Genomic DNA, 26,309 nt, shown 5'->3' on the forward strand with positions numbered 1-26,309 from the left:
AGAACTTTGCTGTGTGTGCTGTGGAAGACTGTTCCATACAGGTGATATTCTCTGTGATACAAACCTATCCCCGCCAGCATATTCTGTTTACTTTGCAGAAGAGATTGAAATCCCTTGGGGGGGGGGGGTGTTTATGAGATCACTGGACTCTTGAATGTGTAATTGGTCTGAGAGAATAGGGTCCTGAAGCTCTATACATAAGTTAGAGGTCACCTTTCAGTATCCTGAATGCTACCAAGAAGAAGGACAAGGATTTGAAAACAGTTTGCATAGTTTTCTATGATTTAAACCCTTGATTTTTTTTCTTCTGAAAATGTTTTGTGGTCATTCCAGTTGTGGCGTGTCTGAGTAGGTACATATCGAAAGGGGCATTATACTCTATGATCAGCGCATAATGAGTGCCAAGCACAGAGAAACATTTACTTCCGTGGATGTGGACAAAATACCATGGGATCAGTTTTCAAAGGTTTGTTGTCAGTGTGATGGTTACAAGTGCAGTCATGCTTCCCAAAGGATACTACAGTTTTAGTCAATGGCTTTGACAGTAGCTATTTGTTTGGAAAAAGACCTCTTGAAGGATTTTGGTGTCGTCCGTAGAGTTTATTTCCTTCATGAGGTTTTGTACTGTTTTTGCTTGTGTAACTATTCCTGACAGTGCATCCTTGTCATTTACCATTCCTTCATGAATGAACAATTACCACTGTTAGAATTGTCAGCATGCTTTATTGTGTGCCTTTTACAGGAAGGCATACCACTCTAATTTATACAAATAATACTGCTGTTTTTTTCTGTTTGTCTTTCTAATAGCAAACACTACCTCTGAAAGTAAAGTAGAACAATTTATTTATTGCCCTTGGCCACAGAGAAAAGATGCACGAGGTTAAAGAGAGGAATCAGTTCATTTAAAACAACCTCTTGCCTGTTAACAGTTTAAATATTTATATTTGCGCATCTATTTATTTATTTTTATACCTAGGACACATTATTCGCTGTTTTACATTTAAAGTGAGAAGTATAAACCTTAATTTTTCGTTAGGTACTGATGGAGCAGGAAGAGAAAAATGACACCTTCCTTTCTAAGGAGAACTTGGATGCATCTGATGACATGAAAAGTATAGGTAGGATTGTTTATCTTGGTATAAGTAACTGTTGTTTATAATATCGTTAAGTATTTGTTTAATAATAAAGTTGTAACTTTTCCAAGAAGTGTATTGTTTAATAATGACATTACTTGTCAACCTTTACCTACGCTTCAGCTGTGCTATAGTGTAATGTAGTGAGCTGGCTATTTGGTTGGTGGATAGTAGTGGAAGTACCACAGTCAAACATGTAAGGCTGACACCCTTTGGGATTCCCTCTTGTAATGTCGTGCAGGAGTGTGGCCGCTCGGCAGTAGCATGGACGTTAAACATTTTGGGCTTTTGGTGATTGCAAAAGACGTCCTTTTGCCTTAGCACTGTGGCGTGCCAACGATTTCCCATTACTTTTCTTGCATCTTCTGTACTGCTTAACAGTGAATTATTTTTGTATTATACCATGACCCCCCCCCCAAAACGTGCACGCTGATTGGCCAGCGTGCCCGTTGTAAATCGAGTTATACTAATGGAAAAAGGTCCGGTTGCCCGGACTTTTTTCCCTTAGTATAACTCGTTTTTTTAAAACACTGTCTCGCTATGTTAAATGGGTTTAACATAGTGAGACAGCTTTAAAATAAGCAACGGAGATCTCCGTTGCTTATTTTAAAGCTGTCTCGTTATGTTAAACCCATTTAACATAGCGAGACAGTGTTTTAAAAAAAAGCAACGGAGAAAGCAAGATCTCCGTTGCTTTTTTTTTTGTCTCTCGCTATGTTAAATGAGTTTAACATAGCGAGACAGTTTTAAAATAAGCAACGGAGATGTCCATTGCTTATTTTAAAACTGTCTCGCTATGTTAAACTCATTTAACATAGCGAGACACTAAAAAAAAAAGCAACGGAGATCTTGCTTTCTCCGTTGCTTTTGCCCACAGCTTTGATGTACTGCGCAGGCGCGCAGTACATCATAGATGCCGCGGATGCCAGACATCTGCGGAAGGGCAGCAAACAGGCATTATACTATGCCATTATTTAAGAAAAGTAATAGTTTCTTTTCTTAAATAATGTCATGGTATAATAGCAATAACCCACTTCTGAGTGTGGGTAATGCTAAATTTACCCACGGTTGGCTTTGTTTGGTCCCTCGGGCTTCGCCCTCGGGACCAAACCACGCCAACCGTGGGTAAATTTAGCATTACCCACACCCAGGCGTGGGTTATTGCTATACTATTTTAGTTTCAGTGCCAGCCTTGAGCTCGGAACACTGCAGCAGCAGCATGGCTGCTGAGTTTATTCATGTGTTCCCACAGTAAGAGACCTGACATTGTTGTCAGGACGTGGAAAATAGTTAACTGCTTCTTCTTCTGTGGTGGAAGTGTTTATTTATTTTATTTTATTTATTTATTTTATTTTTATTTTTATTTTACATTTGTTGACCGGGCTAGTCCAGCTGGATATATGTCCATTTTCAGTGGAGGCCCGGGGAGAAAAGCTCCAACGATATTACAGATAATTCACAGCAACAGTCAATACAAGGTCAAACATAATAACACATTGAGTCAGAACATGTGATATACATGCAAACAGGCATAGTCATCGCAGGAAATTACATAAACAAAGTTTAGTAGATATTTGCTATACAGATTCTAACAATAATTTTTTTTTTTTTTTTTTTTTTTACGTATGTCTATAGGATGTTGTGTGAGGAGGAGTTAAGGAGGAAAGGAAAAAGAAAGGTTAATCTGGGTTGTTACAGGAACAGAGCCAGTGTTTATTGAGATGTGTTTTCAGCTGTTTTTTAAAGAGTGGAAGACTAGATAAAGATGAGATATCAGATGGCAGTTTGTTCCATATTTTTCCAACAGAGTTAGAAAAAAGGCTATCACCTGCAGAGTTATTGGGTATGGTAATATTAGCCAGTAGTTTGTTTGATGAGCGTAGGTGTTTCAAGTTATTATAAGGCGTAATGAGGTTAGAGAGAATTGGTGTTTTAGAAGGCTGGTATAGAATTTTGTGAGCAGTTAAGAGCTGTTGATAAATCAGCCTGTTAGGAAGTTCAAGCCAGCCTAGTTGTTTTAGGTTAAGACAGTGATGAGTTCTGAAGAGGGATCCTGTGGCAAATCGAGCAATATTATGGTAAGATGTCGCAAGTTTCTTGAGGTTATTTTTAGATTACGTTGTTAGGTTACGAGTGTTACGATTATCGCTGTGAATTTACATTCAAAACATTTGTTTAGCTTTGGAGTTTCAACTTCACGACAATTGTATTGTGCTAGGTAAGACTCGAGCCGAAAAGAGAAAACACTGTTTTCTATCTATTTTGACAGCCATCTCGGTAACATTTACAGCACAGAAGAAACGGTCAGCCGATTACTTCTGTTACACCTTGGAATGTAATTAGTGTTGTGTAAACAGTACATCCTAAAAGAAAAAGTGGATTTTGTTACCCAGAAAAAATGAAATCTTGAAGAGCTAACAGAAAACATAGTGACAGTCAGTCCTTTCCAATCTGGTTGCAATAATACGCAATTACCTAAAATCCTAATATGTCTGTTAGTTGCAATCAGCTGCTTAGAGTGTGGTGAATAATGTTGTTCTTCTTCTTTCGGCTTTTCACGGTTAGGGGTCGCCACAGCGGAACTCCGGTCCGCTAATGATTGGCAGTAGAGTTTTACGGTGCCGAGGTGTCAGCCCGACGCCCAACCTTCAACGAAGGCACGCCCATTCATGCATGTCTTTCGAAGGCCACTCAACCGCGGGGAGGACATGCAGATGCCACAAAGAAGATGCTCTAGCCGATGCTCTAGCCGATGCTCCAGCCGAGAATCGAATGGGAGAACCTCTTGCTGTGAGGTGACAAGGTTACCGCTGCACCACCGCGGCTCATAGAGTGTGGTGAATAAACATTAAGAATCTAACTACGCATGGTTGATAAAAGTGCCTTTGACTCACTTGTTTTCCCATAGTTTGAAGAAACCTTTCATTATTAAAGTGCAGACAGCAGATAAAAATTTAATCTACCACTTTTGCATTTTTTCTTGGGAGTGGGGAGTTGTTCACTTGCTAAAGAATTTTCACTAGTCTGTATCAGAGTTCCTGTGAAGGTGTTTACTAATATTTTATCAATCTGCTTACATCCAGAACTAATTTATTTTAAGGGACATTTTTCAGGGTTTTTTTTTTTTTTTTTTTTTTGTCATCTCTGTATTTTGAGGAAGATACCACATATTGCTTACCTGTTCTGAAGTCTATGTCGTGACCTGTTTCATTCACCTTTATGATCCCTGGAATAAGGGAGCCTATATCAACAAGCAGGAGAGTTTTGCTGCTAATCACTGATCTTTTATTGCCGTCGACAGGGTGTTAAACAAAGCAGCAGCCATTATCTGTGCACTGCTATGTAATGAATGGTTTAACAGTACTGAAGATTGTAATCCAATAGAACAAATGTGAGCCAGCTAATGTAAATAAACATACTGGGATGGTGAGTTCCAGTTTTTCACTTTTTTAAAACAAAATAGTTAATGTAGAGGACTGAAACTCTGAGCTGTTGTTAATAATCTGCTTCCTGTGCCTAGGATACTGGGTTTAATTTCTCTGCCTAAGATATAGGGTTTCATTCTTTCCAACTTCATTGTCTGCTTTGTGACAAAGCAAAACATTTAGCAAGACAGTGTTCAGATATGACACTTGTAAAGGGATTGTTGCATCCAGTGGGCTTATCCAGTAAACAGATATGTAATGAAATAGTTTGTCAGTCTGCTTTACTCTGTTAGCATTTGTTTTTGATAACTACATTGACAAGGAAGCACTTTGCAGAAACATGGCTTTAAGTATGTAGCTTGCCTAAAAAGAGGTGCATATTTCCACACACTCATGCAGTGACTACAATATGGTGTACTTCTTGGCATGCAGTGAGATGCCTTTGATCACTGTTGCTGTTATTGGGCCAGCACATAGCCATCTCTTAAGTGATCTTCTAGATTTAGGACAAAGCCATGTCTACTCCTGCGTAAGTGACATTATGTCAGCTGTTCACTTCCATCCCTACCTGGTTATCTTTTCCAGCACCTGAGCACTTTAGTCAAATGTGGATCATTGGGGCAGTAGCTAGGGCTTTTTATCTCTGCACCACAGAGATGTCTTCCTTTTTAGTACCGAGTGCAAACATTGATGTGTAACAGCTAAGTAATGAACACTTTATATATTTAAAAAAAATACCTTTATTAAATTATTACTTAAGATGTAGATATGCATACATTAACAAAAGAAGATAAACAATATTAAACATTTTTTTCCATTTGCGTACATTGTACATTGCATATGTTTTCCTTCTTTGCAATAACTGTCATTCTGGCCAGCATTACATAAATTGCATTTCTTGCCTTTCCTTAAACCTCACTCCTCTTCCTGCTCCTGAACATTAGTTTGCATGTATTCTTCCCACCGTTTTCATTTATTTCTATGTAATTTGCTCCTTCCCTGTTCTAAAGATCCCTCTTTCAATGTGTTTGTCTCTTTTACAGTATTTAGTACTTCAAATACAGTTGGCTTAGATTTTTATTTCTGTTTTCGGGTAATTGTATGCCATCAAGAGGGAGAGGTTGGATAACACTTTGGCCATGCATATTCACGATCACCCAGGCCATGAGTTCAATTTCTTGGTGATTGATCAGTTATGCACTGGGAGCACGGGGGGGATCGGAGTCACTCAGATTAGAGTGCAGAGAACTTATGTGGCAATTGAGGTTGGAGGCTTACCACCCCCCTGGACTCAATAGCATGTTATCCATCAGTTGCTATTTGAAATTGAGAAGTTTATCGAGGTGAAGTATTAGGTGAGTTGGTTTCTTTTATTGTTGTTAGTTCCCGGTTGTATTTGCTTAGATATTTTCAGTGCCTAGCTTGTTTTTTAGCTAGTTTTGTTGATCCTGGGTTTGTTTCAATTTATAATTAACCCGGATCTAGTGCCTATTGGGCAGAGTTATGTGTTCATATCGGATATTTTTTATATTTGTATGCATTTTGCGAGAAGTTTTTATGTTTGTAAGTATAAGTCTATATCAGTTGATTAGAGTTTCATCTTAGATGTTAGAACTCACTTGTTATTGTTGTAGATGTATATACAATTTTAACATTTTTAATATATCTTTAACGTATATATAGATATACATTAATTAGTAATCATTGTCTATTCAAGCATTCAGTTCATTCCATGTTGGATATTTTTTGATGGCAGTCGTTAGCCACATAAAAAGGGGAATTGTTTATTATATTTTGTTTATTATTTATTATATGTGATCATACATTGTTTTTCTCATATTATTATATTATATTTGTATTACATTCAACATGTTGTTATATTATATATTTTGACATGTTGTTATTATGCATTTTGCATTGATGCCTTTAAGGTGAGCCTGAGGGAAGGGGGCATGTTTTTAGGTGTTTTAATATAAAGCTAATTAGTGCAATGGCGCGAGTTTGCTGTTTTTTCTGATGAAGTTGGTGCATCGCGCCGACGAAAAGCTTTGTTTGTAGCTTAAAAATAAAACCTTTTTATTCCAGCGTTTCTGCTCCATTTTGGATTTGGTTTACCGAACCTGCGGACACTGTGATTATCTGTGGTGTTTTCCTGAGTAAGCGGTGGTTGGTTCAGTTTGTCTTTCCTGTTTTTGAAGTAGTTTTGGTATTTTTTTTTCAGCCAATGTAATTTAACTTAATAAGGCCTTAAAAAGTCTAGATTTGGCAAAAAAAAAAAACTACCAGAGCAGGTCCATTTCTTTTGCCTATACTATGACATAAATCCCTGGTAGAGAAGGTAGTTTCTAACCTGCAGTCCAAACTTCTTCTTGGCGTCATCCTACTCTGATACCTTCCCCCTGTAGTTATTTGCTCCCAGTGACTCTTAATTTGTTTGCCAGTTTTCTACAGAAAATTCCAACACCCTCTCACCTATTTTCTGTACCCGTACTTGCAGCAGTCATCCTTATTGATAAAAATCTCAATTTCCATTCCTGTTCTGTATGATTGTTATTATTCTCCTTGAGAATTTGCATCCCAAATCCTACTCTGTCCTTATTTTGTGAACCCCCCCTCTGCTTTATCATCATCCCTTTCTGCATTGAATTATAACCTTCTGCTTGTGTTATGTATATGAGCCTTAACTGTGCAACTCTAAAATATCCCTTCAAATCAGGTAATCCTAAACCTCTTCCTTCTATTGGGAGGGTCAGCTTAGCACACTTAATTCTTGCCTTCTTCCCCTCCCAGATATGTTCCTTCTACTCCTTATTAGTTATTGTCCACAACTTCTCCTCTGTTTAATAAAAATATGCCCAACCTGTATATAAAACTAAAGGGAATAAAAACATGCTCACTGCTCACATCTTATTGTCCACAAGAACTTCTAGTTTTTCTGTCTTCTTTTGTTTAGTATCTTCCCACTTATCCTTTTCTGCCGTAACAAAAACATTCTTAGTCCATACTCTTAAATACTTCATTTTGTTGTGCCCTCATAAATATGGTTATTGCTGAACCAGTTTGTGTATTGGTACATAATTTAAAGCTATTGCCTTTGTTTTATCTTCATTAATTTTATTTCCCGAAAAGATTTGAAACGGTTTAAAAAATTGATTTTTTAAGTACAAAATAATGTAATCTGCAAATAAAGACAACTTTTCTTGATTACCATATCAGTTATATCCTTGAATTTCTGAGTCCCTCATTTTCTTTGCCAATGGCTCTTAATATAAAGCAAACAAAGGGCAAAGAGGATGTCCCTGCCTGGTTCCTTTGTTCCTCCATCCCCCACTTTAATTCTTGCCTCTGATCAGTCATATATCCTCTTAATTAACCTTGTTATTGTATTAGGGAATACAAATGCTTCTAGTGCTTTATTCATAAATTGTCGTTTTACTCTATCAAATACTTTCTATGCATCAAAATCCACCAACAACAGCTGTATTTTCTTACATCCTGCTTCCTTTTGGATCATTGTTGTTTTGCTAATGTTGTCAAATGTTTGGCTGCACAAAACCACATTGATCGATATATCCCAATTCTGGCAAAACCAGTAATTAACACTTTATTGAAGAAGATAGAAAAATAGAGTTGTTACCACCATGGTCTGATTCTTAGACAGATTCTAACAGGTTGACTTATAACCTGCTTTTCATGGTTTTATGCCATTACATTAAAACAAGGCATTTTTTTTTAACTCACATTTTCATACTGTTTCAAATAATATCCTCCTAGTTTGTTCCTTTTAAGAAAAGTATTGTTGCAATGTATGAAAGTCATACAGTGAAAGAGTACTGGGGAGCGTCTTTTCGGGTAGATTTCTTTGCTTTTTTCTTTACTTAGATAAGAGCAGCACCTGTCCAGGTACAAACCATAAACCTAGACAAGAGCAGCATCTGTCCAGGTACGAGAGTCAAAGCTGTAATACTGCAAACTGTTAACCCAGCAGTGAGAACATAATAATGAATGCCATCCGTAAGGAGTGGATGTTATGTTGAGTTTAGAGTGTTCATTTTTTTAATCTGCCTTTTAGTGACATTAAATGTAGTTGCAGCCATTAATGCATTCGTCATGCATGGTGCACTTCGAAATGGTTGGAGACTGGATTTGCAATCTTACATGTATATATGTACCTCTTTAACCATATTCTTCTATAAGCTACTTATATTTTTGTTTACAGAAAACAAAGAGCCAGCCCTGAGCCAAAGTTTATAACAAGGGATAACAGCATACTTTCATTCAGTGGTATCCAAGCCTTTCAGACTGTATCCTTCACACTCCCATGGATAAGACCTAGTGCACACCTTCCTTTCTATACTCATCTTGTACAATGTTCTGTATCTTTAACCCCCCCCCCCCATACCAATATGCCACATTTCTACTTTATTTCATAGTTGCCATTTGTTCTTATGATATCTGCCTTTCTTCCCCTTTAATGCATTCTTCCTGCTGGAGTGTTCATTTTTGTACATTATATCTGTCTGCCTAATGAAATCATTATGCATCATTGCAGTGAGTGTGTATTACCAATTTTGTATTTTAGTTATGTTTGTATTTGGATGTTCCCTTTGCCATTATCACCACAGAAACTGTAATGTATGACTTGTATGGTGAATAGTGCTCTTATTAAATTGCACTGTGCTGCAAGTATTTAAAATATGTTTCATTTTTGCAAACTGTTCCTTGGAAAAAAAATTGCTTTTAATATACAGTAGCATCCTTAGAGGAATGGGAATACGTGTCACCCTGTTTGACTCTTGAGGAATTTGTGTGTGGAACAAGAAACAACAGTTGTGGGATATCTGACTTGTTTGAGATTGGTAAAGGAGTAAGACATGGCAGAATAATTCACTCTATGTATTCATTTTATATTCAGAGTAGATTTCACAAAATGCTGGTTAAATCCGATGCTGGAATCCAAATGGCCAGGAGAAGTGTTGACCACTGCAGATGTTGTTGTTGTCTTTCGGCTTTTCCCAGTTAGGGGTCGCCACAGCGGAACTCTGGTCTGCTAATGATTGGCAGTAGATTTTGACGAACGCCGAGATGCCAACTCGTTGTTCAACCTTCAACGAAGGCACACCTATTTACGCATGTCTTTCGAATGCCCACCCAACCGCGGGGAGGACATGCAAACTCCACACAGAAGGCACTCCCCACATTCCAACCGAGAATCGAACAGGAGAACCTCTTGCTGTGAGGCAACAACGCTACCGCTGCACCATCAGATATGCAGGTGAAATCACTCTAATGGATGCAATGGAGAAAGAATTTAAAAGCTTGTTTATAAAGGCAAAAAGTAGAAAGCATAAAAAGGTGGTTTATTGCAAAATATCCAAAAATCTAAAATTATGTCATAATGTAATATCAGTTCTTTGCAAATAGATGGGGCAGAAGTGGAGGCACTAGCAGATTTTATTTTCTTGATCTCAAAGATCACTGGAAATGGTGATTGCAGCCATGAAATTAAAATGCTTGATTTTTAGATGGAAGGGTATTGCAAATATGAATAACATTTTAAAAGTAAAGATATCACATTGTCAACAGAGGTCCATATAGTTAAAGCTATGGTTCTCCTGGTAAAGTATGACTGTGAGAGTTGGGCTATAAATAAGGCCAGAAATCTGATGGTTTGAATTGTGGTGTTGGAGAAAACTTTTGAGAATTCTGTGCACTTGAGTTATTAGCAGAATGTTTGTTAACCCGACATATAAATAAATTTAGATTTCTGTAGCTGTACTTGAAAAAAGTAATGCATCAGAGACAGATGTGTCTACATTGATGTAAACACTCATTTGATAGTTTGCAATATTTTTATAGTCACACGGGGTATTTAGTGCTGTTGATATAATGTAGCATGCTCAAAAAGTAGTTTTATTTTGATTTCTGTTTATCTGTAACCGTAGGTTGAAGTGCCTTCATTAATTTGTCCCAGCTGTTGTGACCATGGGATTGTCAGGTGTCCAAGTATTTAGAACAATCCCTTCAACTAAATAATTTTATTATAAAAACAAGATAAGTCCAGTTCCGAATCCCATTCAAAAAAAATTAACCCCAGAGCATTCCTTTTATAGGTTTTGTTAGGATAGGTGTTGTCATCCTTAGACTTCTTCAGATCCATTTCTTACATCTGTAAACATACAGACATAACCAGTATAAAAAATATTGATTTTACAGTTTACAAGTTTGCTTACAGTAATAAATGTTTATACAAACTAAAACTTTATACAGTGTGGTAAAGCATTGTATATTACTGTATCATGCTCGTGGAGACAGCAACAGAAAGATGGGCATTTTGCTGTGCAACAATGGTAGTTCACTAAGTAATGTAGTTTTATTAAACTGAAGGAAAACTTACTGGTGTAGGCTTGTGTGTGTGTGTGTGTGTGTGTGTGTGTGTGTGTGTGTGTGTGTGTGTGTGTGTGTGTGTGTGTGTGTGTGTGTGTGGTCCTCCTTTTGCGTTCTTTCAAATGGAATAATTGCTCATTACTAACTTTACCTGTGGAAAGCCTCTTTATCCAAAACAGAAAAATGTATCTGTCTGTCTGAAAAGAAACAATACTCTGGTCATTGTTTGCATCACTGTTATTTACAGTATTTCACTTCAGTTTTACAACATTTTGACACATCACAGGGCAAAAACCATCACAATATGTTACAATGTTTTACACTAAGAAGGTTTGTGATCTGCACTGTAGTGGCAGAACAGGTAGCTTACATCCTTCTAAGTTGGGAACTGCTGATTGAGGGCTCAGTGTCTGTTATTCTAAAAGTGTATTAATTCTGGTTTAAGCACTTGGGCTTCAGGCCAGTTATTTTACATTAAGAGGGTTCGTGGTCTGCACTCTTGTGGGAGGAGAGGCTGGACTCTGCCCTTCTGAGCTGGGAATTTCTGGTTAAAGGCTTATAGTGCCTGCATATTCGAACTGCTTCTTACTGAAATTGGTACACCTTGTTTGCTGTAGCATAGACTAGATCCAGGCCTGCTGAATCTATCTTTATTTGTATAATCTGAGCACTAATCCAGGCATTCTTTACAGTATTCAATTGTATTTATTACTGCTTGGTAGTAACTTGATTAAATTGTAGCTATCATTCTAAGTCTTTTGGATTAAGCACTTGGGCTTCAGACCAGTTATTTTACATTAGGAAGGTTTGTGGCCTGCACTGTGGTGGCAGGACTGGTAGCTTACATCCTTCTAAGTTGGGAACTGCTGATTGAGGGCTCAGTGTCTGTTATTCTAAAAGTGTATTAGTTCTGGTTTAAGCACTTGGGCTTCAGGCCAGTTATTTTACATTAAGAAGGTTTGTGGTCTGCACTCTTGTGGGAGGAGAGGCTGGACTCTGCCCTTCTGAGCTGGGAATTTCTGGTTAAAGGCTTATAGTGCCTGCATATTTGAACTGTTTCTTACTGAAATTGGTACACCTTGTTTGCTGTAGCATAGACTAGATCCAGGCCTGCTGAATCTAGCTTTGTTTGTATGCTTGTTGTTTGCTTGTTATTTCCTTGAAACGCTAATTCCACCTAAAATGCGGCTTTTCAGTGCTTCTGTGGATCCCTAGTGATATCTGCATTGCTTACTGTACCTATTTCCTTGTTTCACTTGAAAGAAAGTTACTGTTTGTCGTTTTTGCATTCAAGTTACCTGTAACACATTGCATTTAAGTTACCTGGCACTTGCTCACTAAAGCAATTATATAAGTCAGCACTAAAAAATTAAAAGCTCTACACCCTCACAAACTCCCCTTGAGTACCTTGTTCCCCATTGGCCCTTTTTTTTCAATTATAAAGGAATTCCTAATACTATTCTAGCATGTCCAAAGGTCAGTTGTCAATCTCCTCTCCAGTCCAGATGGTGAATCTGGGAATCTTGAGGCAGTGTTACAACTGTCTCATGTACACAGACAACCCTCTCCTCCTCCCAACAAATTCCAACACATGTGAGAGATGCAACCATATAGCCAAACTGGAGGCTAAGCTCTCTCAACCCAGTACTGGCGTAACCAGTCAGGAGGAGAAGGAAACCACACTCACTACAATTCCAGTCTCACATAGACCTACCACGACAGCAAACCAAACACATAAACACACAAAAACATACTCAGAGGCTCTAAATAAAAATCTGCTTAAGCAGCAGAGACCTCCAAAGCAGACACCCAAGCAAACGCTACCCCAAAACAAAACACGTGCAACACATAGCTCACAAAGCCAGTGTGCCGAACAGTCACAGTCCTTAAGGCTAAACAACACACCTGATACACTTGTAATAGGTAACTCTATCGTTAGGCACACTGACGTCCCGCTCACCAGGCTGAACAAGGAGAAGGTCACGGTGAGCTGCCTGTCTGGCGCTAGGATCCGCCACATAACACAAGCACTCAGGTCACTCCAAGGCAAGTACAAATATGACTCAGTCATTGTCCATGCTGGTGTGAATGACCTGAGATGTACCTTCCTGGACTACATGGAAAGAGACATAGAGGAGCTCTCTGAGCATGTAGCCCAGACCGTTATGACCCTGACCTTGAGTAGCATCTTACCCTCACCAAGAATGATGCCACAATATGAAGACAAGATGATCAATTTCAACAATTGGCTTAAGTATTGGTGTCATTCAAAGGGGATCCAATGCCTGTCAGCCTGGGATGACATGCTCGACAAGCCACGATGCTTCGCTAGGGACGGCTTGCACCTGTCACCCCTGGGCTTTCGGATATTGGCAAAGGCTCTTGCTAGTCCCATAGTGCCTTTTTTAGGCAAGGCTCAAAAGACAAACCCACCTCCATAGGTATCACAAGGGATAAGAAACTAAGAGTAATGCTATTCAATGCCAGAAGTCTAAACCTCAAGATGCATGCACTCGAAACTCTTCTTAGCATGGAGAACATCGATATCTGTGCAATAACAGAAACCTGGTTCAAGGCTCCCGAGAACACCCCAACACTACCAGGTTATACCTCATACCATGCTTTTCGGACCCAAAACTTGGACCGAACCACAAAAGGAGGGGGAGTATCAATATTCGTCAAAGATACCCACACCTCCAGGTTGGTGGCACAGCACGAAGCATCAGAGACGCTCCATGTGCAGCTAACAGTGGGTAAAACTGCCTTCCAGTTTATAGCCTGCTACAGACCACCCTCCCAAACCCAGGAACCCCACTCGGCCTTCCTGAGAACACTGGAAAATATGAAGGTCTCTCCAAACACCATTATATTGGGCGAATTTAACTACCCAAACATAGACTGGGAGCATTACTCTAGCTCCAACACCCTAGCCCAAAGGTTCCTAGAATTTATAAACTCAAATGCTACGGAACAACTTGTTACCACTCCCACAAGAGGGGAAAACATACTGGACCTGATCATCACCAACATGGGGACTCTATGCTCCAGACCAGAAGTGTATCCCTCACTGGTAAGATCAGACCATAAACTTATCTCACTGGATATTCGCATCCCGACCCCACCCCCTGCCCAGAAAACCACAGTGAAAAACTTCTCTAAAGCAAATTTCACACTCCTCATAACCGAGGTGGAATCCTTCAAAGCCCCCGGGCCTGTGGAAAATATGGCCCAGACCACAGAATCCTTTATAAACGCATTCTATGAACACCTTCAGGAATGCATGGATCATGCAATCCCAAATAAAACCAAGACCCAATCCTCCAAAGGCAGACATCCTGTCTGGTGGACCCCAGCCATAAACAAACTGTACAATAGAAGGAGGAAGCTACTACATGATAGAGCAAAATCCCAAAAAGGGAAGGCATCTCTGATCAGTATTAGCAAAAAACTACGGGCACTCATAAAATCGTCTAAGGCCAGCTTCGAGAGAAAAATTGCACAGGACACTAAGGATAATCACAAGGCTTTCTTTAGTTATGTTAGGAACCTGGGTGGAAATTCCCAGATATGCTCAGAATTAGTCCAAAATGACAAAAAATACACCAAACCCATAGACATTGCCAGCATCCTAGCTGACAGGTTCAGCGCAAACTCCCCCCCCACCAAAAGGGCAAATATCTACCCAGCAGAGTGCTGCCCCCCTGACATCTCAGATGCTCAGATAAGAGCCACCCTCTCCAAAGCAAAAAACACAGCATCAATGGGACCAGACGGTGTCCCGGGCTGCGTCCTACATGAACTCCAAGAAGAGCTAAACCCAAACATAAAACTACTGTTCAATCTCAGCCTTACTACAGGATATGTACCCAAAGAGTGGCGGACAGCAACATTGGTCCCTTTCCACAAAGGTGGTGCCTAACGGATCCTGGAAACTATCGCTCCATAAGCCTGACTAGCTTGGTCTGCAAAGCTGTGGAAAGGATCATCGTGGACCTCATAAATAAAGATATTGGGGACCTACAGACACTGGATCCTACCCAGTTCGGCTTTGTTAAGGGCAGATCCTGCCTCTTAAACCTGGTCAATTTCTTTGAAACAGTCACCAAGGCCATTGACGAGGGGAAGGTGGTCCACACAGCCTACCTGGACCTCGCAAAAGCCTCCGATACAATACCCCACTCGGGCATTATAGATAAGCTCACCAGCTTAAATGTAAACCCCTATGTCACTAAATGGGTTGCAAACTGGCTCAAGGACAGAACCCACATGGTTAGAATTGCTGGAGCCATGTCAGACTCCAAACCAGTTACAAGTGACGTCCCACAAGGCTCAGTCCTGGGACCTCTCTTGTTCGGTATATATTTCTCGGAGGTACAAGCCAACATGGAAGGACTGTGGCTGACCAAGTTCGCAGATGACTGCAAACTGGGCGCCATAATCGACTCTCCAGCCGACACAAGCATCCTCCAAAAGGGCTTCATAGAAACAGACAACTAGTGCCAGAGCCATGGCCTCAAGCTAAACGCCAAAAAGTGTACAGTCATCCCCTTTGGCAAAAACAAAGTGCCCACAAATTACCACATAGGTGGTAATCCATTAAGTACAGAAGAAGTAATTAGGGGCCTGGGGACCCAAGTTGATAGCAATCTCTCATTTGACAACCACGTGGCCAAAGTGGTTAGAAAAACATTTTATATAGCCCACCTAATCATGAAGGGATTCACATCTAGATCAGGGGAGGTCATCGTGCCTCTTTAGTCATCCCTCATCAGGCCCATAATTGAGTACAGTGCCTCTTTTGGGATGTACCTTACCAGACACCTGCAGCAACTGGAAAGACCCTAAAAGTACCTCACCAAGAGGATCAAAGGGCTCAAACAGATGCCATATGCTGCCCGGTTAAAGAAACTCCAGCTCTACTCAGTGGCATACCACCTGCTCAGAGGCGATCTGTGCCTGATGTATAAAGCCATGTCCAACCCGGAATTAATGGACATGCTGCACCTCAGAAAATCCAAATCCCATCGAGCTACGCGCTCGAGAGACTTGAACCTCGGCACTGAAATAAATAGGACATGCTGGAGGGACAGATTCATAACCCAGAGGCTCCCTTCACTCTGGAATAAAATCCCAGTCCAGGTTAGGCAGAGTCCCTCATTGACTCTCTTCAAGAGGAATCTTGATGAGTGGATGGGAGATCGTAGGTTTACCCCAGGTATCACTTCTGTCTCACTGTTAGACAGAGGCACAGTATACTAACCTCGAAAAAGGGCATAGCAAAATTTAAAATGGGTGGCGAAAGCCAAACACACTCTGGCTAGGCTTATAAATGCCCTAGAGCAGATAGCCTAGTATGAACCTATGAATTACCCCCCCCTCCCCCAGCCTGATACCTCTGTTTCAGGCCCAGTAGGTAGACTGTGAGCCATATGTATCTGCTTACTTTGTAGTGGGCTGAGCCTGACTGCTGTTTTAGGGAAAGCATTCAGCTACAAAGTTTAATATTCTTGCCCTGTTGCTTATGTAGCCACATGGGGAGGTATGGTCTGGGAATAGTGTAAAGCCCCTGATAAGAGTGTCTGCTTGATTGCCAAGCATTCTGTATCAACAGTGTAGCACTTGGTATCTGCTCTGCATAGCTTGCTACTTAAAAACGATGATATTCCTTTGTCAGTCTTATGAAAGCACTGCTGTAGGTATACCTCTGATGCATCAGTATAAACTGTGAAAGGTTTGCTGAAACTGGGAATACTAAAACAGGTTCTAAATGTAACCCTTCCTGTAGCTGTTTAAAAGCACTATCTGCTTCTAGTGTCCATTTTACTGTCAAGGCTACCTTCCTTTTTGTTGTCTGTAAGATGTAAGTATTACTGTTAGTATCCAACTAACCCAACAATGCCCTCATTTGTTACTTAGTGCCTGAAATAAGGTCAGTATCTTACTGCTTCTGAATTTGTTTTCCGCGTCTGACCAATTCCTTTACCTGTTACATATCCTCAGTGTTTTACCTGTCATGCCTAATCTGCTTTTGGAGGCATTGACTATTAATGTGGCTTGCCTCAGAGAATCTAATGTAGCCTGTATCTTTGGTAAATAGAGGTTCCAGTCTTCGGAGTATATTACGACTTCATCTAGGTAAGCAACAGCATACTTGACATAGAGCTTTAAAAAGGTTACAGGGGAACTATGTAGTCCAAAAGGGTGGACAGTACACAGGAATAAGCCCTCTGGGGTTCAGAAGGCTGTCTCATCCTGGCACCAGTGGCGTCAGCTGTTAAGAGATTTGCCAGTACCCCTTTCGTCCTCCATAGGCATTGGGTAGATGTCAGCTTCTGAAATGCTGTTCACCTTCTTAAAATCATTAAAAAAACTGATTGTTCTGTCAGAGTTTGGGACTGTTCAACCCACTCTTTGACTCTTCTGTTACACAGTTTGCATAAGATGTGGATATTTCCTCAAGAACAGCCCTTCTCTGTGAGTAGTAGTATGTAAGGTTTTACATTAACCTTTTCTCCTGGAATGGGCTGAATATGGTGTCAAATCAGGTTTGTTCTGCCTGATAGTTCTAAAAACACTTCCTTGCTTCTTAACAAAAACTCTTATAGTCTGCAGTTTCTGTAGCTTAGATGGTGTTCCATCCACTAGCAGTGCACGCAAAAGGTCAGTTTTATTTCTACGTCATTTTCTGTCATTAATTTAAATACAGGGATCTGCAATACTTTCCATGGTTTCAGAGCATTGGTTTACATTTCAAGCATTGCTCGTTACACACTGAGTATAGTGTGAAAGATGGTATCATTGGCTTCTGGCACATGGTTCACAGTGTATATCAACTTTTCTTACAGTGCTGACCTGTGAACGAGTGCTGCCATGGGTCCTGCAAGGGAGGGTTGGTCCATAGTTTGCTTTTCTTAGAGTCAGTGATGCTGGTTCTCATTCTTTTCATACTAATATGGTACAGGCTAACAGAACAAACAGTGCTTCAAATGTAAGTGCAGAACTTTGATAGGGTTTATCTGTTCTGGTCTTCTGTTACAAGTGTGTCTAACCCTGTACTTTACATCATTTAATTTTAAGCTATTTTAAATGGGCCCTGCCACTTAACCAAAACATGTTTATACATTTTATGCTTGATTTCTGTGGAGAGGACCAAAACTAACATCTAGTTTCTAGTTTTGAATTCCCTGGCTCTTACATTTATGTAATACACCCCATTTATGTAGCCTGGGCACTTTCCATGTGTTCCTTTATGATGGGCATCATCACTTTCACCCTGTCTTAAAAGCTGGTATAGTGTTCTATGACACTTTTAATTGTTTATTTTTTTCTTCTTTTGAAGCTTCCCTATCAATGTCTTATAATCTGCTAGGCTCTTGACATATCATAACTGAAAAAGCTGAACGCTGTCAAGGCTTGTGCTACTTCTGATCTAAATTGTCTAGACATAGTAAGGCCTTCTTAAGTTTAATTCTATTGGCTGCCAAAAAAGCAATTACTCAAGAATGGAAGTAAAAATCTAAACAAACTGAGTCTGAAGTACTGAATATTGTAATAGAGGTGAAAGAACTGGAAGTGGGTTCTTTAAGAACTCAGAGGAGCAAATTACATAGAAATTTGTGAGAACAATACTTGCAGAGTAATGTTTAGCAGGACGAGTGAAATTTAAGAGAAGGCAGAAACTGAGAAATGTATGTAATGTTGGACTGAATGACAGTTGTTATAAAGAAAGAAAACAAATGTGCAATGTATAATGAGTTTAAATGAAAAAATGTTACTAAGGTTTGCTTTCTTTTCTGTCAGTGTATGCATGCCTATGGCTTTTGTGATAATTTATTAAACGTGTTAAGGCTTGTAGTACTTCTACAGTAGCAGACAGGAGGTATGATATTAACTAGTCCCAGTTTTTACTGTTGTTCTCATGCAGTTGTACTTGGATTATCCACTGGTATGGTATCAAATAATGCAGCAGAGACTACCAGTCTATAAAGCAATGTATTTTTGCTAAACAGAAAAATGACAGGAGAAATCATTTTTGTTAACCATTTGGCACACACAATAAGAAATTTAAATGGCCTCTTTTTTAAGCCAACAAAAGTCTGTCTCATACCAGTTTTAACACAGTCCAAAGGTACTTTCAAATAGCTTCATTCTTTCTGGATTCCTAATGGAAGGTGTCCAGACTTCAAGTTATTCTGGAAGGTCCTTTATTTTAACTGCAAAAAAACTCCCCAGAGCTGCTGTTCAAAGCAAACTTCTCCTGCATCAAGAGGCTAACTTCTCTAACAGGCGTATAAGCCTTCTTTTGTACAACATTCTAATGGAATAATTTGCTCATCAACAGCAATTCCAGTGGGGAGCCTGTCTAACTAATACAAAAGTGTAGTGGTCTTTCTTGAAGAAAGACTACTGTTTTAATGATATTGTATTTAAGTCAGAGCTTTTACATCATTTAACTCAGTTTTTGCATTTTGATGTCTTGTAGGAAAAGAATTGTCACATTAATTTACACTGTGTATTTTTTCAAGTTACAGCTGTACCTTTGTAATATGTGCAGGGCCAGTTTGCAAAGCAGACTGCTCTTGTTGTGGGGATAGTGAAACATTAATGTAAAGTCTGCCCACGGATAGACAGGACTGGGGTAATAAATGTGAGCATCGTGCTCTCTAATTAAAGTAAACAGGAAACTAGGAGGGCCAATTAAGTCCAGCAAGGCCAATTACAAGGACAAGATACCCTCACAGGCTAAAGACAACCACAAGGCCTTCTACAGTTATATCCAAAACCTCCAATACAGCACACACCAGTGTGCTAAACGTGGTCAGTTTTGCCACCTTCACTGAGCAGAGCGACATAGTGAATTTGTTGACTGACAAATTCAGCAGAAACTTCACCCACACCTCCTCCCATGAAATATCTACTAGCATAACCACCTTCCAATTATTAGCAGGATGCAGGTCCTGGTAGTGAGCACTAAGGCCAAAAACACAGCCTCAGTGGGTCCTGACAGTATCCCAGCTTGCCAGATAAACTGCTTGAAACATGACTTATCAGGGCAACGTCAACTATAGCTTTAAAACAGGCTTTGTGCCAGGAGAAAGGAGGACTGCAGCTGTTATCCCACCTCACAAGGGTGGACCTGCTACACTCTAGGCTAACATTTTTTTTTCTCTCCCTCAGACTCCCAAGCCTTATATACACTTTTCCATCCCTCCATTTCAAAATAATTTTCTGAATAAAGTATTTCACTTTTACGTAGACTCTCAGCTTCTGTTTTTCACCTTTCATATGTCACTTATGTTGACTCTCTGCCTATATTTTTCTACCTTTCTAATTTCTTCTCCTTATCTTCAAATCTTCCCTATTGCAGTCTTTGTCTGTGGCTGTAGTCCTAGTCAATACTTCCTTTACTCTATGTAATTTTATTTTGCATGATTTATATTTTACTTTTCTAAGTGTTTATAGTTGGAGCTTTTCTCCAGGGCCTCAGCTGAAAAAGGTTCTTTGCCCAGTCAGACTTTCCCAGTCATTAATAAATGAATAAAGAAGTAAATATTTAAAGATTTCATCTTAGACCTTACATAATGGGGAGCACTACTGCAATGATAATATCCATCTAGTGACTAGAAATATTAGATGATGTTGATATGCCATTTATTTATATTTTCATATTTCTCTAAATATCTCCGTGATCAAGTGACGTGGACCTGACAGAATTGCTTAGCCTCGTATGAAAGCTTTTGGGCTCAGCGTGTCAAAAATTTGGAAAATGCCTATCTCGACTCTGCTGGCGTGTCATTCCCCGGACAAAAGTCAAACAATTCTTTACATATTCATATATTTAAAAAAATACAGTCCAATCATGTGTGCTGCTATGTATTATAAAAGTAAAAGAAAAATCAGTGACTTACAATAGAGAAAACAATATGCACACTGATAACTGGGCTTAAAACAGTGCACAAAAAAATTACTCTATTTTCATAGTAATTTTGAATTGAACTGAAAAAAATGTGGAATGCAATGCATTTTATTTGATTAACATCAATTAATGACTTTTTTTTGCCGAGTTTTAATAAGTGCAGGGTCACATTTTTCTTGTATTTTTGTTTATTCAGTTTATTTGGTAACTTGGGTGTTGGTGAATGCTGGTGTATCACTGAAAATGTCGTGGCATGTCACCTTTGACACGCATGTCATAGGTTTGCCATCACTGAACTAGATCAATGTCTTTCATAGCCTTTCGAGGTCAGGCTGCAAAATAATGGGCCAGCTGTTTAATGAGCTCATGCTTCAACACCCTTGGGTGTTGCCATATTAGAGCATAAACAAGCTTTTGGCCCTAGGGCAGTGGGTTCACACCCCTTCTGAGTAAGATCCATCTACAAGTGATAGAAGCCAACACTGTCACCGCCCCCTTTGAAGACTGTTAATGAGACGTTGGTGTTGCAGATTTCCAAGGCCTCAGTAGTTTCCTGGCTGCATCATGGCCAGATACCAGTTGCTTGGCACCCACAGTTGACAAGCTTGAGTCTCATGTCAGCAGAGACAATTTTCCTTCCGTGGATAATTTCTATTTCTGTTTTTTCTCTATAGGCCTCATGCTTCTGACAAGGAAGTGGCTTCTTTAGTAATTCCAAACAAATTAATAAAAATAAAAAGACTTAACCTTTGACTATTGTTACCTTTGTACTTGTAGCCTAGCTGTGAACATCTGCTCTCCTGGCATCTGCTTCAGACAGAGATGTTTTTGATTTTTGGCTCTTTGACAAAGAATACACAAAGATGTGGCAGACAACAAGTGTCCCGTCCCCCCCCTCCCCCCGTGGGAGAGCTAGCTACCTTTTGTACTACTGTTCCCAGCAGAATAAAGGGGTCTGCTCTGAACAGCCCAACTTGGTTATCTGAGAAGAAGAGGACCTCGTATTCTACCCAGTTGCATTCCTTTTTGGGTTATGACAGATGAAGAGAGCTCTTTGTCTATGGGTGTTCTTCACTCCTAGAGCATACCTCCTTTGGGAGACTCTGAATTTCTATGTGAGAACATTTTAAATTGGGAGTTGGAGCCATTATAGACTCAAAAAAAATTATCTGAATTAATTGTATATCGGGCAACCCAAACCAAAAGCTATTTTTCAGTCTTTCAGGCTTTTGAAGATTCCTTTGAAAATGCATCTCTGAAGCTGGATTCACATGAACTAGCTTAACGCAGCATTCAGTCCTTGTCAGAAGATGTTGAGGAGCAACTTCTGAATGCTCCCCTGGACAATTCTTATTTATTCCTACACAGCAGGAAGTATTTAAAAGGCTGGAGGAGAAAGATACGAGGATACTGTAAAACTCTTCCATTACTCTGTACACAAATACAACACACATTTTCTGACCAGTGATCCTTTTATTAGAAACAGTTCTGGGGCAAGCATTTTAAACAGAAAAGAACCTTTGAGAGGCTGTGATGATGAGGTGGCAGAGTCTGAAATGAACAGACAGTGATGGGGGATATGGTCCTGCACCCAGCCTGCAGTGTTATCCCACTTTTCTCCCATTCTTCCCATTCCCACATCTGTTAGGAGAGAACTTTTCCCCACTTCAAAACCAAGAGGTTTATGTCAGATGCATACCTGGTCGTGGTGGTGGAGCTTATTGCCTCGGATTACAGATTAGAATTCAGATCCTTTCCCTTTTCACAGAGATGCTCCCCATAACAATAGCATTAGTAGATCCCCACCCTACAGAAAACTTTGTCTTCAGAAGCAGTAAAAAAAAAAAAAAAAAGAGTCCCTCTAGAAGACCAAGAAATAGGATTTTATTCAAGGCTGTTCCTGATCACTGGGACAGAAGGAAAGACCCTGACCACTCCTTTTAGACCTGCCTAAGCTAAACAAGTTTCTGCTGGTGATAAAGTTCAGGATGCTCGTTCTTCAGTCTGTCCTCCTCTTACTGTTGCCGGATGACCTAATCCAGACTAGCTGTGATTGATTAAACAAACAAGTAGGACCTATAACTTCAAGCATGATGTTCTTCGTGTTTCACTGTTGCAGTCATCACATTTGGGTTATCTGCCTACAGTAGCCCTCAGTCGGCCTGATTATCAAAGTCTTGGGTCCTGCATCGGTTGTTGGCTCATCTTCCGTGATGTCAGGTAGTCAGGGGTATAAAGCATGCAGCTGACGCCATTACATCAGTCTTTCTTGCCGTGCAGTGCCCGAAGTAGAAGCAGTTCTTAAGTGCCGGTTGGCCGACTCCTGAAATTTTCATTTTCAAGTTTCAGAACTGAAGTCTTCAACTAAGCTAAATACCCCGTTGGGGAAACTTTTTCTTGCTCTAAACCAATGTCAGTAAAAGTCAATAATTGTATTTCTTGTGTAAAGCAAATACCTCATAACGATTATCATTCCTTGTCTAGGCCCTGACCACGACGTACCTCGCTGTCGGTTTTGTGCCTTATTTAAAGACACGAAACTATTCGTTGTCTGTACATTTTCTCTTCTAAATATTTTGGTACTCGGTTCAATTATCCAGATATGTCTTTGGTAAGCCACACAACTACCGACATTCTGAAAAAACGCAAAGATAAAGACAGAGACCGGCTGCCTAGGTCCAAAGCTGCCAACGACGCTTCTCCTAAGCTAGTCGCCAGTTCGCCGGTACTCAGTGTGGTGCTTTCGCAGCCCCTGATACCCGCTACTTCAAATTCACAGGCCTCTACTGAGACCCATTCGGAGACCAGTATGCCGTGAGATGCTTCAGCTGTGGAACCTGTGGATGTCTCTGCCTTGGATGGGTCCGGAGCCGCTGTGCAGATAACCGGCTTCTGATGGTGTATTCAGGTCTACTGACTTGCATATTAAACCAACGTCATCTTCTTCTTCTTCTAGGCCTAAAACTCAAACCATGCCTAGGAAACTGATGCCCAGACTGCATGGTCAGGGCTCTATGGCTAAAAAACAAATGAGAAAAATGGCTGAAGACCTTATTACTTTAATCAGGGGAGGCCAACCTTCCCCCTCTAAGAGACCAAGGACTGAATTTGCTTATGATACTTCTGACCAGGACTCTAAAATTTCTGTCTCCTCTGATGACCAGGATTTACCCTTATCTACCTATGAGGATTCTGATGCAGAGGACTCTATTCCCTCTGCTTCTCCCCCAGAGGATTTTTCCTTTGGTGAAACCTTGCATATTTCTAGGGAGCATTTTTACTGGGAAAGCCAGCATTACTTTGATTCTAAAAAGAGACTTAAGAGATTTCATATTCCTGCCCGAACACAGGCCCCTAGCTATCCCTCCTGTGCTGGACATTGTTGACAATGCATTTTCGGAATCTAGCTTGGCCCCTGACTCTTTACCTCCTGCTCCCAGAAAACTTAATAGATATTACAGGGTTCCTGATTCTCACAAGTTCCTTTTTAAAAATCCTACTGCGGATCCTGAGACCATTTCACAGGGACCCAAGGGCATTAAGGCTACTATTGCCAAAAATCCTACCCCCTCTGATAGAGATTCCAGGGCCCTGAATAGATGGGGTAAGAAGGTATACACCTCTGCAACCTTGGCCATCAGGACCATAAATTGCCAGTTTCATATGTTAAAGTATCAGCAGCATATTATTGGATTGCTTAAACAGAAAATGATGATTCCTGATTGTGCTGAAAATAAGGATTTACAGGATTTAATGTATTCTGCTGAACAGGTTTGAAAACATACTTTGCAATTTGGTTTTGATTCACTAGAGGCATCTTGCAGGGCTGCTGTCACTGGGTCTGTACTTAGAAGGCATGCTTGGCTTAAGGAGCAATCTTTGGCAGATCATGTTAAAACTAAATTGCTGGATGCTCCCTTAAATCAGGACCGCCTGTTTGGTGACAAAGCAGAAGAAGATCTTAAAAAGATGGAGGAAAAATCTAAATCTATGCAAACTGTTAAAAGATTTCTTACAAGTGCAGCCTCCTAGATTTAGTAGGCATTGGCCCTCAAAAAATTGGTACTTTCCTGCCTCTTCCAGGCCTTCTCAGTTCAAACCCAGAACCAGCAGAACACCCAGGCTCCAGTCCCAGGGTACTCACAGGACTAAACAGTGGGGGGCTCCCACTTCCAAATCGGAGAGTAGTAAGACTCCCCCCTACGGTAAGCTGTCTCAATGACTTAACTTTAAAACTTCCAAGCGCTTCTCAACTGACTGCTCCTTTAGGGGGAAACATTGCTCTTCAAGCAAAAAACTGGGAACTCATTACCCGGGACAAATGGGTTTTAAACATAGTTTAACAAGGATATAGATTTAACTTCCACTCGTTACCAAACCCAAATGGTTGGCCAGATCTACCCCCCAAATCAGTGGGCAGATGCTCAAAAGCAGGTACTCTCTCTCTTAAGATTAAAGGCTATTCAGACTGTACCAGAAGAGGAAAAGAGACAAGGTTTCTACTCAAGACTTTTCATGGAACCCAGAAAAGACAACTCATGGCATCCTATCCTGGATGTGTCTGTCCTAAACACCTTTTTGGTGATTCCAAAATTCAAGATGGTAACTCTTCACCAGTTGCTTCCCATGATAGGCAAAGATGCCTGGTTAGCAACACTGGATTTAAAGGAAGCCTACCTGCACATCCCAATCAGGGAATCTTGCAGAAAATAACTACGCTTCAAAGCAGGCTGCATGCACTATCATTTCTCTGCATTGCCCTTTGGCTTATCTACTGCACCCAGGGTATTCACAAAGTGCCTAGCTCCAGTCATTGCATTTTGCAGGCAAATAAATAATCAGATATACCCATACCTGGACGATTGACTAATTCGGGCAGAAAGCCAGGACATACTTCTAAATCATCTGGCATTTGTACAAAAGGTGTTAACTTGTCTGGGGAACACCATAAACGAAAAGAAATCACATCTGGTACCCTGTCAACAAATTGTATTCCTGGAATCAAGCTTGAACACAACTTCCCAGATGGCTTTCCTCACGCCAGAGAAACAAATTAATTTGACAACTTACTTCAAACTAGTGGCCACAAAAACCCTGCTATCTGCAAGGCAAATACTGCAAGCCTTGGGGTTCATGGCTTCATGCATTCTACTAATTTCATATGCATGATGCATATGAGGAAACTGCAGTGGTATCTAAAAAGTCTATGGTGTCAACATTCGGAGGATCTAGAAGCAATAATTCCTATCATACCTTGCCTACGGTTAGAATTCCTTTGGTGGGCCGAGGCCTGCCACCAAAACAAGGGACTACCATTCAGTCTACCCCCTGCCGCCCAAACCCTAACAACAGACGCATCAGACTATGCATGGGAGGCTCACCTGGCAGGGATATGCATTCAGGGCAAATGGAACCCAAGTCAAATGCACCTGCATATCAATCAAAAAG

General features: G+C 40.3%; 1 protein-coding gene across 1 annotated transcript in view; it reads left to right on the forward strand.

The window, feature by feature from the left end:
* BLOC1S6 (biogenesis of lysosomal organelles complex 1 subunit 6) overlaps positions 1–26,309 on the forward strand; it is a 341,949-nt gene that overhangs the window by 67,506 nt on the left and 248,134 nt on the right. Inside the window, exon 2 of the mRNA XM_044077633.1 lies at positions 1,037–1,118. Within this exon, the coding sequence (XP_043933568.1) occupies positions 1,043–1,118 (76 nt within the window). The 5' untranslated portion in view covers positions 1,037–1,042. The remainder of the gene's footprint in view (positions 1–1,036; positions 1,119–26,309) is intronic.

Source organism: Protopterus annectens, chromosome 7.part0 (genome assembly GCF_019279795.1).
Source record: "Protopterus annectens isolate FY-2018-M chromosome 7.part0, PAN1.0, whole genome shotgun sequence".
NCBI lineage: Eukaryota > Metazoa > Chordata > Ceratodontiformes > Protopteridae > Protopterus > Protopterus annectens.